The 11,711-nt window shown below is 45.8% G+C and overlaps 1 protein-coding gene across 1 annotated transcript in view; it reads right to left on the reverse strand.

The window, feature by feature from the left end:
- Nucleotides 1-2,455: 2,455 nt before the first annotated feature.
- Nucleotides 2,456-11,711, reverse strand: part of CORIN (corin, serine peptidase) — a 134,692-nt gene continuing 125,436 nt past the window's right edge. Inside the window, exons 18-22 of the mRNA XM_074154492.1 lie at nt 10,057-10,106; nt 8,363-8,537; nt 7,549-7,820; nt 5,907-6,040; nt 2,456-5,452 (exon numbers count right to left, since the gene is read on the reverse strand). Of these exons, the coding sequence (XP_074010593.1) occupies nt 5,270-5,452; nt 5,907-6,040; nt 7,549-7,820; nt 8,363-8,537; nt 10,057-10,106 (814 nt within the window). The 3' untranslated portion in view covers nt 2,456-5,269. The remainder of the gene's footprint in view (nt 5,453-5,906; nt 6,041-7,548; nt 7,821-8,362; nt 8,538-10,056; nt 10,107-11,711) is intronic.

Raw genomic sequence — 11,711 nt, forward strand, 5'->3', positions numbered from 1 at the left:
ACAGCCATTTCTGCAAATATTTTTTTTAATTTTGTTCAACATATGACAAAATATTTTGGGTATGTTCTAACAGAAGGTTAGTGGGGACCTTTGAAGTAGTGATGGCAGACGGTCAAATTCTAAGAGAGCATGTCGAGCGTGTTGGTTTGCAGTTAGGATTTTCAGATGTTTGTCTGTAGCATCCTTCTTGCTGCGGGGGACACCTCGTGTCCTGGGTGAAACATCTCGGCTTTCTCTACCAGCCGCGGGAACTGCGAGGTGTCCAGGAAGTAGATGCAAAACGACCGGCAGGGTTGTGGTGGGAGATGAGCTGGTACAAGGGCAGGATCCTACAGGAACAGACTTGCTGGGACTCGGTGAAGTCCTCTGCTCTGCCCCACAGCCCCAAGGCAGGCTGGGCTCTACCCTGACCATTCCTAGCAGATGTTCTCCTGGTGTAAAGCGCTCCAAGTCAAATATTGTTTCCATTTCTGTTGTCTCACCTGAATGTTTCTACACCTTAAAACTATGGCCTCTCTTCACTTGTGGCCGCAGAGAGCAGTTTTGTGGTTCTCCAGGTGTCTGACTCTACCACTGAGGTACGTTGAGCTCTGAAGGAGTGCAGGGCTCAGCTCTCCCCTTCCTGTCACCATAAAACAGAGTTGGGGGGACAGCACCAGCCTATGACCCTGCTCTCTTGTTGCCTCCGCTGCAGGAGCAGCCCCTACTCCTGGATTTGGCAGGTGGCTGATGGGTTAGCCTCAGGAGTTCCCAAAAAAGCTGTAACCTATTAGAGCAAGATCTTCCAGTCGCCTCTGTGACTCTAAGCCCTGGCATCAAAATGACGGGAGTGAGTGGCGGTGGCCTGTTAGAGGTGGGGCCAGTTGTACCACCCCTCTGGGACACCCAAATTGCCATTGTGCGGCTATTTACTAGCCTGGTCACCCCACTACTGCCCGCGTGGTGCCGTGGGGCCTTCTGGGTGGGTTCTTACATTGGAAGAAGGATGATTTCATCCAGGTCTCAAAAGTGCCAGGCCCCGTGCGTTGCTTTCGAACTTCAGGCCCTTATAAAAGTGCCTCTGTGCCGAGACTGTGAGTACTTTTGTAGCACTTGAAGTGGTATAAAATAATACACACACGCTTTATTTTTCTCTTGGCGGGTCGTTTCACTGGTGGTGTGCGTTGCTTAAAATAGGTTGTGTTCTTTTAGAGGACGTTGACAAGCAGTTTAAGTGATAAAATGATCCATTGTGTAAAACCTGATCTTTTTGGTGGGAAACCATCAGCAGTATCTAAGGGCTGCCTGCCGTGATCACTTGCTATTAGTTACTGGAGGGGGGGGGGGGGGGGGCAGCGAGTCTTTAACAAAAGCTTCCAAATGTTAATTGGCCGTATCTGAAGTGGTGCCAAATGGCAGGTGCAAGCGATGGCTCTCCCTTTGCTTCTCAACAGCTGAATCTTTCCTTTATTATTTATTTTTTTTTAGCACTGGAGACATCAGGCTCCCCTGCTCCTGCCCTCCTGCGCAGCGGGACCTGCCTTTGCCATTTTGAAAAGGAGCTTTTTAAGCTCATCTCCCAGGTGCCTTCCAGATGTCCCGACGGGAAGCACAGCGGTTGCGCTTTCGGTTGTCAGGTTAAAACAAAAGCAAAACGACCGCCTTCGACTCCCCCGAACTTTGCAGCTACACCCAGGGCAGCTTTAACTCGCTTTTTGATGAGCGATACTGGATTTGCAGAAGGCGTGACCCAGGCCGTGGTTCTGCCCCAGCCCCGCGGGCTGAGGACCAGCTCGGGCAGAGCACCCACCGCTCCCACTGGTGGCTCTGCTGCCGCTGCCGGCCAGCCCGGCCCTGGCTCGCTGCGGAGGCCGATGGGCAAGTTCTGAAGGCGACCGTGTTAAGAACCTTCTCACAGCTGAATTTCAGCCTGGTTTTTGTGTTATTTGTTCCTGTTTTATTCTGGGCGCGTTACTCTTGCCCTCGTGGTCCTGGGGACCTTCCTGTTGACGGCAGCGAAAAGGCAAATTTTACCTATTTTGAGTTTCTGCAGGCTTATTATTTTGATTTCAGCGTGTGTACAAGCTGTTAAAAAGCTGTGCCACCAGTGAAAAGGAGCTGGTTGTTTCAAAATAATTGTATTCCCGAGGAAAACCGTAGAACAAAACGTGTCCAGGGAAATTGAACTGCAGCTTTAGTTTTTTCCACATTTTTTCGGTCCGGAGCAGCTGTTGGCAGTGGTGTTCTTGGTCGTATTCTAAACGTTCTCCAGCGGTGGTAGTGCCAGAACCTCTGCAAGTGGTGTGGTGTTAAGAGGGCTATGAGGGCTGCTTAAAAAAAGCTAGATAGGACTATTTATCTATCTTTTTAAGGGTATTTTTAGGCATTATTGCTAGTGTTATAACTTCACACCTCCGTAGCGTCATTGAGTCTCTCCCTCTCAGAAAGATTAAAACACGTTTTCAACAGGAAAGTTACTTGGAAAATGATTGTAAATTTTTATTAATACAGCTAGAAAGAAACACATCTGCTTGACTGCGCGACATCGCTTCCAGCTGGAGCTACAGCCGTGGCAGAAGTAAAACCAACAATTGTTACCTTATGGTGAGGCCACACTTGTCAGAGAAACAGCGTAACTGCGATCGGAGCCGGTCTGTCGGCACAAGGGAAGGGCTGGATACAGCGGGAGGAGGAGTACGTTTGTCTATTATTTGATGTGCACATAAAAAAAGCAGTATAAAAATACGTTTATAAAACTACAAATTTCCTCTTTACATGGAATGTTGTGTCAGACACCGTTCCAGGGAAGGAAGAGACCCGACTGCTCCCTCCTAAATCCATTTGGGATGGGGCTCAGCCTGTGATATCTTCAGCCTGATCCCACACAGGAGGGAGCTGGACCATGTGTTTAAGCAGGATTCTGCCTTGGTTCCTGGGAGGGACTGCTTGGAAATTGGTGGCAGGCCAAACCCAGTTAATTAAAATGTGTAATTCTGCATTATCGTTTGGTAGTGCTGATAGCTACATGAAATTCTGTGCTCTCCAGGTGCTTTACAAAACTCAGAACTGCTTCACCTGGTGGAGTGGTGTCGGGCTGGGCTGTTCATTTCATGACAGCACCTCTTTGGTTTTACCTCTGGAGAAGACACCTCGCTGAAGCCCCGTCTATCACCAGCCCCGTGGAGGGACAGGGGAGCGGGCTGGCTCTGACAGCCCCTGGGCCACCTGCTCCAGAACCAGCTCTGGGACACTAAACGATGCTGCCCTACAGCTGCACAGATCTGGCCCCACAGAAAAGCTGAAGTGAGGCACTGAGAGCTCCAGCTTCATATCCTGCTTCACCTGTAACCTGCTCCCACTGAAAAAAACATGGTCACAGCTGCCTTCTCTCTTACAGCTGGGGCAAAAAAAGCATTTATATGTCATAGTGAAAACAAACCCAAACGTAGCAAAGCCTTGAAGGGTTTTCTTTCTGAGCATGAAACAGTGATACAATAGTCACTTAAATAGTTTCAGAATCCATAACATAAATACTGAATATTTCTTAATAATGCTGCCTAGAGCTGTCTAGTATGTATAATGTTAAGCGTGTTAAAGGAGAAGATGTGGAAAGAAGAGGTAAACCTTCACTAAAGCAATAGTCAGATCCATGTAGATTAGTTGTAACGTGATTAATAGTACCTGACGTGTCCATTAGTTAGCTCTGTTAATGCACGTTTCCACGTACGGCAGTCATGGTACTGACAAGGCCCTGCCATGTGCCAGAGGTAGCAGAGAGGGTCGTTGGATGCCTCAGGCTGGAGTCACAGGGGACCAGGCACAGCACTGAAAACACACACATTTTAAACGCGTTGCACCTCGGTGAACTCGCTCTGTATCCTCAGGTGCCCGACGCCTCTTACTCTGGCCTCCCAAAAGCTGTGGGGGACGTCCGCTGCAGCAGTCGATGAGACCCACCTTCCCTCAAGCACCGAAAAGAGGTGCCAAGGGCCATTATAATGTTTTTCAGCCAGACTCTCCGGGTGAAGGCTCAGCCTCTCGCCTGCTGCACGGAGCACACTGCCCTCTGGCTCCCAAGCACCCGGCATGGCTCCTCGAGCCTTTGCTGATGAAGCTGTTCTGTTCTACTTTGCTCCCTTCAAAAGAAGTTAGGATCCAACTCTTCTATCATTCAGATTGATTTCTCCCAATTGTTCAATCTTGCAAAGCAAAATGAAACTTCGAATACAAAATAGAAGAGACCCAGCCAAAACCACCCAGTTTCCCAGTATCTGGACTGCTCACACTCTATCTTCTACACTTTAACTATGCGTTTTCCACGTCTCAGTTTTCAAAGCAGCTGACTCTACGGGGCGGGGGGAACCATTGCAGTGGCACTGCCAACCCTGTTGCATTTTTAAAGGACTGGAGATGTTCAATGTATGCTTTGAAAGCTGAACACACTACACAAAAATGGGGAAGAAAGCTGGTGGGGCATAGGTGTGATAGCTGGGCTAATTGGTGTAGTGCTGAGACACGGGTGGGTGTTTCCCGGGCACATTAAGACATTGGAAGCTTCAGAAAATTAAGTGGTAGAAACTGCCCAAGGAGCCTGAACAGCTAAGGTTTGGCCTCAGTGCCTCAGGTGGTAGTTACGGGTCTGGTGGTCCCTCCATCGCCCCGCAGAGGTACCCAGGCTGGCTCTGGGAACAGAAGCTGTGAGTCGGGATGGCACAGGGTTCTTCCCATGCCAGTTGGCCACCCCGAGGGACAAGAACACGTTCTGTCCTTTGGAGACGTGCGTGTGTACCTGGACGTGCCCTGTGCCACATGGACAGACAAACTCCATTTCTCCCGCACCCTCGGGCGTGGGATGCGGCCATGCCTGGTCAGTCCCGTCCAAATGCACCGAGTTCATTCCTGATGACAAGGAGTGAGTGAAAATGCACGCGCTACTAATGGAACAGTATTAAAATAGGTTATCATCTAAAAAGGTTTTTCTAGTCTGTGCTACTGCTTAGTTCGAAGAGCTGAAAGGCAGAAAGTGGCTGATTCTTTTCTTTTAAGCCTTTTGCTGTGTTTGGAATAGCACCACAACACAGCTAAAAGAAAAGTCGAAAGGATTATTAATTGTACCCCAAAGTATATTCACCAGCGGAGGGTTTACCCTTAACATACACTGCATATTCCGTAGCTCCACAGCAAGAACAGATAGAGCTTGAAACTCTATTTCACCGAGTTCCTGGACTGCAGAATCTTCAGTGCTGATTCCTTTTTTCTTGTCTGTCAGCACAGTTCTCACCATCTGGAGTTAGTTTAGCAGGAAGGTGTGGATGTATATTTGTCTTTCAATCCACTCGATAAAATGTGACACGTTACTGTAAACTCCAGGTCCCAAAACCTTGGAAAAGCAGACGGAGCCCCAAGATGTTAAACCAAACAAAGTCCAGCGCCCCGCAGGCTGCTCACACACAAGGGGGCCTCCGCTGTCACCCTGCAACATGAAAGGAAAAAAACAGTCCGTAGGGGCTACACGTGGCCAGCAGGCGTTTGGTTAAAGCTACGTCTCGGTTCCTACAGCGATTTGCCTTTAATAAGTAACTCGGCTGTAACAACTGGCTGCTCTGCTGACTGTGTAGCAGCACACAGCGTTACTGGTATTTATTCCTTGCACTATTCGTACAAGAAATTACCTGCAAAAGCCTCATACAAATTAAAAAAAATAATCAGCCTAATAGTTAACCAATAGAGATAAACCTTAGAGTCTTCAAGCAGCATTTCTAAAGTTGATTACACCAATAATAGCGATAAATGTTGGGTTAAAAGATGTAAACAGCTGTTGTCATTCCTACAGTAGACGAAGTATATGCTACCCCTAATAAACATCATAGTGCTTTGATTTCTAAAAGCAAGTGTGGCTGTGAGCTCCCCCTTGGAGAGAGACCTACCATGCAAGAGTCCACCGTGCCAGACTCGTATCCAGCGCACAGCATCCTGCTGGTGATGGTTTTCATGTCGAAATACGACTGGCATTGCTCTAAGGAAATGATGCGAACCTCTCCTTCCTGAAGCTTGAAAGGCACTGAAAAATATAATTAAGCATTAAACTACAGACACACAAACACACGAATACTTAACTATGATGGTCCTTGAAATATGATAAATATTTCCATTAGGATAGATTATGAATATTACTTAATACAGATATATATTAAATATAAGAAGACTCCCCCTTTTGCACAAGACTGAGGAGGGAGAGCGCCTTTACCTGATACGGGATGGGACTTTTAAGATGGGGGCAGTGTGGCTGGGAACCAGTACTGTGAGGGAGGTGAAGGAGAGGTTTGGCTCATTGTTTCGTGGCAAGATCTCCCTGTTTCTTGGTGTCTCTCATGGTAAAGCTTGGTATAATCACAGCCATTCTGAGATATGTTTGGGTAAATTTGTCTTAGTGTATCAGGTAATCAGAATTCAAAGGTTATTGAAATAATTTTAGTGCATTCAGGAGACAATAAAGGACTTCTTCCTAGTCTAAACAGCTCAAATTCTAAGGCAAGTTGTTCAACCCAGGGCATGGAGTACTAAATACTGTGCAGCCATAATGGTTTTGGATGCTTCATGACATAAAGCCTCAAAAAGCAATGCTGAAACCACATCAGCGAACAAAGAACCATTTTCCACTTACCAATAATGTAAAAGCATTCTTGGGGTTTTTTCCTGCCATTACATACAAGGTATTTTTAGATGGGTAGAGCTGCTGGGAAGCAGCCAGTCCTTCACACACACAATTTAATTTTTGCCACGTCTGCCCTGGCCACCAGAGGTGCCGTCCCACCTGAAGCAACACAAAGGCCAATTTCCTTCTCCAGTGTACCGAGCGACGGCCTTCCCTAGTAACTACTATCATAGCGAAGGGAGAAATACACTGGCCGGAGCATTAATGGAGTTGGGGCCAGGATAATTTGCATAAGATGCATGCAGAATCCTTTTGTCTAAACAAAGATTTACATAACACAACTGTTCTCGTCATGGGACCCGAGGATTACAGTGACCACAGAACAAGAAAACACACTAATGTTCTGTTCAGCGAGACAAAAACATCACTCGTGATTATGCCTGGATGGAATAAATCATGTCGCAAGTCCAAAGCGTGACACAGAGCGTTGATTCAAGAAAATGTTCATTCCGCCTCTGTGCCAATGCCTTCAGTGCCTTCTGCTTTCCCTGAACTAAGAATGTTGTGTGTGTATGTGTCCCCGATGATCTGCTACCTTCTCAACACAGTTCTGAATACAACCTACACCAGTAAAATGATAACCAGTTGATAGCAGTTTCTAGATGCTCAACATTTTTGAAAATCAAGCCAGTTGTCTAAATAAGGATTAAGGAGCATAAATTCAGGTGACTGATTTGAAAAAGCAAGGCTCTAGTCACAGCCAGACCCCTTCATGGGTAGTTACAGTTCCCTAATATTTAATAAGGTCCAGTAGCAGTATAAATGGCTAAAGCTTTGTAATGGGATCACGTATTTGATTAACTCAGCAGAAGGTCAACCTGTTTTCCCAAGAGTCCCAGGAATGCCCATCTTACTTTTGTTGCCCATGTGTCCCCAGCCTGTGATGTAGCAGTAGGTATCTGGCCGAACCAACTGGTCCTTGCTGGGCAAGCAGACGGGTCTCACGTAGCTTGTCTCATTGATTTCCTCGTCCAGCTCCACGATGCTGATGTCGTAGTCCACCACTGCTCTGTTGTAGCGCGGATGGAGGATAATGGTCTTCACTAGTCGGGTCTGCATGAAGCCTGATGGATGATCAAGATTGCTAATCCCAAACACCACCTTCCAAACAGCTGCATTTTCTCTCCTTTGTAAAAAAGAAAAAAATGGGAAATTTCAATCAAGAGCGTCCTTTTAAGCTAAAACACCTGAGAATTTTTTCTCCCTGACTTTTTGCACATTGCACTTTGCAAAGTGTTGCACAGACAAATGCTACAAGAAAAAACAAATCGTTATAAACACGTTGCTTACAGCTAAGATCTGAGCAACAAAAGACAGTGCTTTCTGTTTCCTGCCCGCCTGTTACCAAACAAATTAAAGCTCACACCTTCAGAAGATACATAACCACCTAGTAGCTGCTGTATTAAATGCCAAAAGCTCTCAAAATCATCTTCATTTAGCTTTCATCAGTAGAGATGCCAGCAATGAATAACAAAGCATGTGAAAACCTAAGCTGATGCTGGTTTTATACCATTTATTTTCCTTTTTAGTCTTTTAAAACCAGGCCCCTGTCATCTGCCATTCTGCAAAGGTCATCGCCTACCCCAGTGTGTTTGGTAGAGGAGGGAGGACTTGGTAATTCATCTGTGCCAGTTTACACGAACAGTAAAACTGTCCGAGCCCTCTCACCCTTCAAAGCAGTGCGCTACTGTCAAGACCCATCTCTTGCCAATCAAAACGCAGCCGCATATGTGTCCACTTGGCTCGCTCTGCAGGGAGCATTGCCACGGCCACCGGCCCGGGCGACTGGTCCTGCCCCCGAGGATCCTCTTGTTCATACGAGCAGCTGGGCGACGGCCGCAGTCTAGTGAGGAACACATGCAGAAGGGAGTTAATTGTGACCACAAAGGCCGCGCACACAAGATCTTCTGCAAGGACACTGGGCACAGAGTATTAACGGAGTCATGAAACGACACCGAACAATACAGTAAATGAAGTCATCAACAACCACACAATAATATTAAACACATTCAGCCGTTTTCCTCCTTTCTTTATACCAAAGGATTTTTCCCTCCTGATACCAATTTTGACCAGCTCAGCCTGAAATACTCTCCAAGCTAAGCCTGGGATCCTGACTTGCTTTCTCTGGGGATTTACCAGGCTGCCCTCGGGAAGGCTTCCCGGGTTTATGTCCTTGTCTTTCTGTCAGGTAGCCGACGCGTTTGGGCTACTTTGTACTAGCCATAAGAAATGCTTCTGGAAAATCTGCCCAGCAGTAATATGGCTTTTCTTAAGCCAGGTGTGAGGTGAATATCACACTGTTTATTCAGTTACAGGGCACCAAGTTTGTGTCGCCTGGGGAAATTACTAAGGGAGAATATTTGAAGATTTGAAGACATTCAGTACTCTCTCCATTCTACTTTATAAGCCACTTCCACTGGAAATTATACCAGATTCCCATATGCCAGTCAGTCATTTTCCTGAAATACCTAGCCCTTTACTTTTGCTTCACTTTATATTCTGGATTGGTAAAATGGCAGACATTATTTATCCTGTTTATACTCAGTTTGATTTAGAGAACAAAAGAATGACACCAGTTTCTGCAATCAGCCTGCAATGGGAGGTTCCCAACGGCTGCTCCCATTGCATATATCCATGGGAATTTAGTGGCAAAGAAATAAATTGGAGCAATGGTTATTTGTAACTTGGAATTCTTACTGTTTTCAATTCACTTCAGAGGGCAAGGGGTTTTAAGTGTGCTTAAAGCAGCGTATGTCAGAAGCAAACACCTTTGACGGGCTCCTGTGAGCTGCTTTTTTCCTCATGAGTAATAAATGTTTTGATTAGTTTCCCAAATTTAGGTCATGCTTTGTGATTGATTTTCCCCGTGTCAAGCTAATTCATAATTCAAGTGTTCTTCAGCAAAGCTCTCCTTGTCTGTGGGACACGGTTTCATTGAAGATGAAGAGTTTCTGCATTTACAAACCACTTGAACTTGCACAATCTGCTGTGCCTACAGACTTGGTCTGTAGCTTTCTACTTCAGGTTCTTCTGTCCCCTTGAGCTCCACAACTAACCGGATCACAGGTTCAGCTCCCAGGCGGACAGCCTGCAACCACGCTGGGGGTAAAGCATATTTTCAGCAGGAAGTTTTGTGGAGCGGGACTGGGGTACTGCAACACACAGCCTTGTTGTCAAAAAATAAGAAAAGCTGATGAAACTGAATAGAGTAGGGAAAAAAACAACAATCAAATAATGCAAAACTGGGTGTTGCAGAACTCTAGTCAAATTTCAGAATGAATCTGCACTAAACATCTGCATTTGTTAAAGTGATTTAACACATCTTGAAAAACATCTTTGTTTTAGATACACTTCTCTCTTACCTTCTTTAGTGCAAAAGAGAGCCACTTTGCTTCTGCTTCGACACATCTGTCTAAATATTGAAACAAGAAGATGGTGGAAATCTTAATTAATTGACATAATTTTTGGTAATCTGCAAATCAGCACAGGTATTGTACTCGTTGTGAACCAGCTGTTAAAAATTCCCCCAAACTGTAAAAAGAAACACAAGGAGCTTCTGATGCCAGATCATCCATGGTTTCCAGAGTCCTCCTGGAGATAATTCAAAATGTTAGTTCAGCTTTACAATACATTTCATGAGTGGGTGCTACATATTTTGCAGACAGCCTCGCTCTCTGGGCACCACTCCAGCGCTGAGGTCAGCTGGGATGTACAGTCTTGTCAAGTCTTAATTTATGGCACCTGAAAGCACGGAGATCGCCCTTCTCTTCTTCCTTACAGCTGAAGGACAGAATTGTCTTTCAACATGGACCTGTTGGAGCAGGTCCAGAGGAGGGCCACAAACATGATCTGAAGGCTGAAGCACCTCTGCTGAGGACAGGTGGAGAGAGTTGGGGTTATTCAGCCTGGAGAAGAGAAGGCTCCAGGGAGACCTTATAGCCCCTTCCAGTACCTAAAGGGGGTTACAGGAGAGACGGGGAGGGACTCATTAGCAGGGAGTGAAGCGATAGGATGAGGGGTAACAGCTTTAAACTGAAAGGGGAAATTTAGACTAGATATTAGACAGAAATTCTTTACTGTGAGGGTGGTGAGGCACTGGAACAGGTTGCCCAGAAAAGCTGTGGCTGCCCCATCCCTGGAGGTGTTCAAGGCCAGGCTGGACCAGGCTTTGAGCAACCTGGTCTGGTGGAAGGCTGGGTCCAACCATGGCAGGGGGGTTGGAACTCAATGTTCTTTAAGGTCCCTTCCAACCCAAAGCATTCTGTGATTCTATGATTCTTTGAAATGTCTTTGATAACAGATGATCTTTCATGCCCTAAAAGTTTGGACGTTTTGAAAAATTTGCAAAAGTAAGTATTAAAACAAGAAAAAAATTGTAATTTCTGTTGAAAATTTTCCACAAGGGAAGAAGTGATTCTTTGTCAAAGGAAGGGAGATCCTTGTTAAAACAGAGCGTGGTGTTGCTCAGCTGGCCGACTGCCTTTGTATTTCTACCCCTTTTTATTCCTACCATCTACATGCTTTTCTGAGGCAGGTGCAGAGCTAAATTAGACTGGCTACACACATTAGCTGTTCCCCAGGTAATGCTTTGAAGGCTGTACTCTCAGTAAGTAGGCAGCATCTTTAAAATTGCAACCACGTAAAAATAGCCTGCATTTGATTTTAAGTAATAGATACTAACGTGGGGACAACAACGGAGTGCCATCAAGCTCACCACATTAGCTTGAAAGGCCCAGGCCTGGATCTGTGATTTGACCAGATCTCTGTCCCTTAGATTGCTTATGCCCCATTCATATACTGTGCAAATCAGTCTACTTTCTGTTCCTGAAAACACAGACCATAAAATTCAGTTTCTAGAGACAGACGACCAATTTCAGGAAAGAAAATTCCATGCACAATTTTGAGGGGTATTTGCACTCTGTAAAAACAATATTCAGATGTAACTGAGACCAGCCACACTCACGTTTCACACTTGTTTCTTCAACTTATCAAATAGCCAGCTCTAAAAGAGAAAACT

Source organism: Numenius arquata, chromosome 10, assembly GCF_964106895.1.
Source record: "Numenius arquata chromosome 10, bNumArq3.hap1.1, whole genome shotgun sequence".
Lineage (NCBI taxonomy): Eukaryota > Metazoa > Chordata > Aves > Charadriiformes > Scolopacidae > Numenius > Numenius arquata.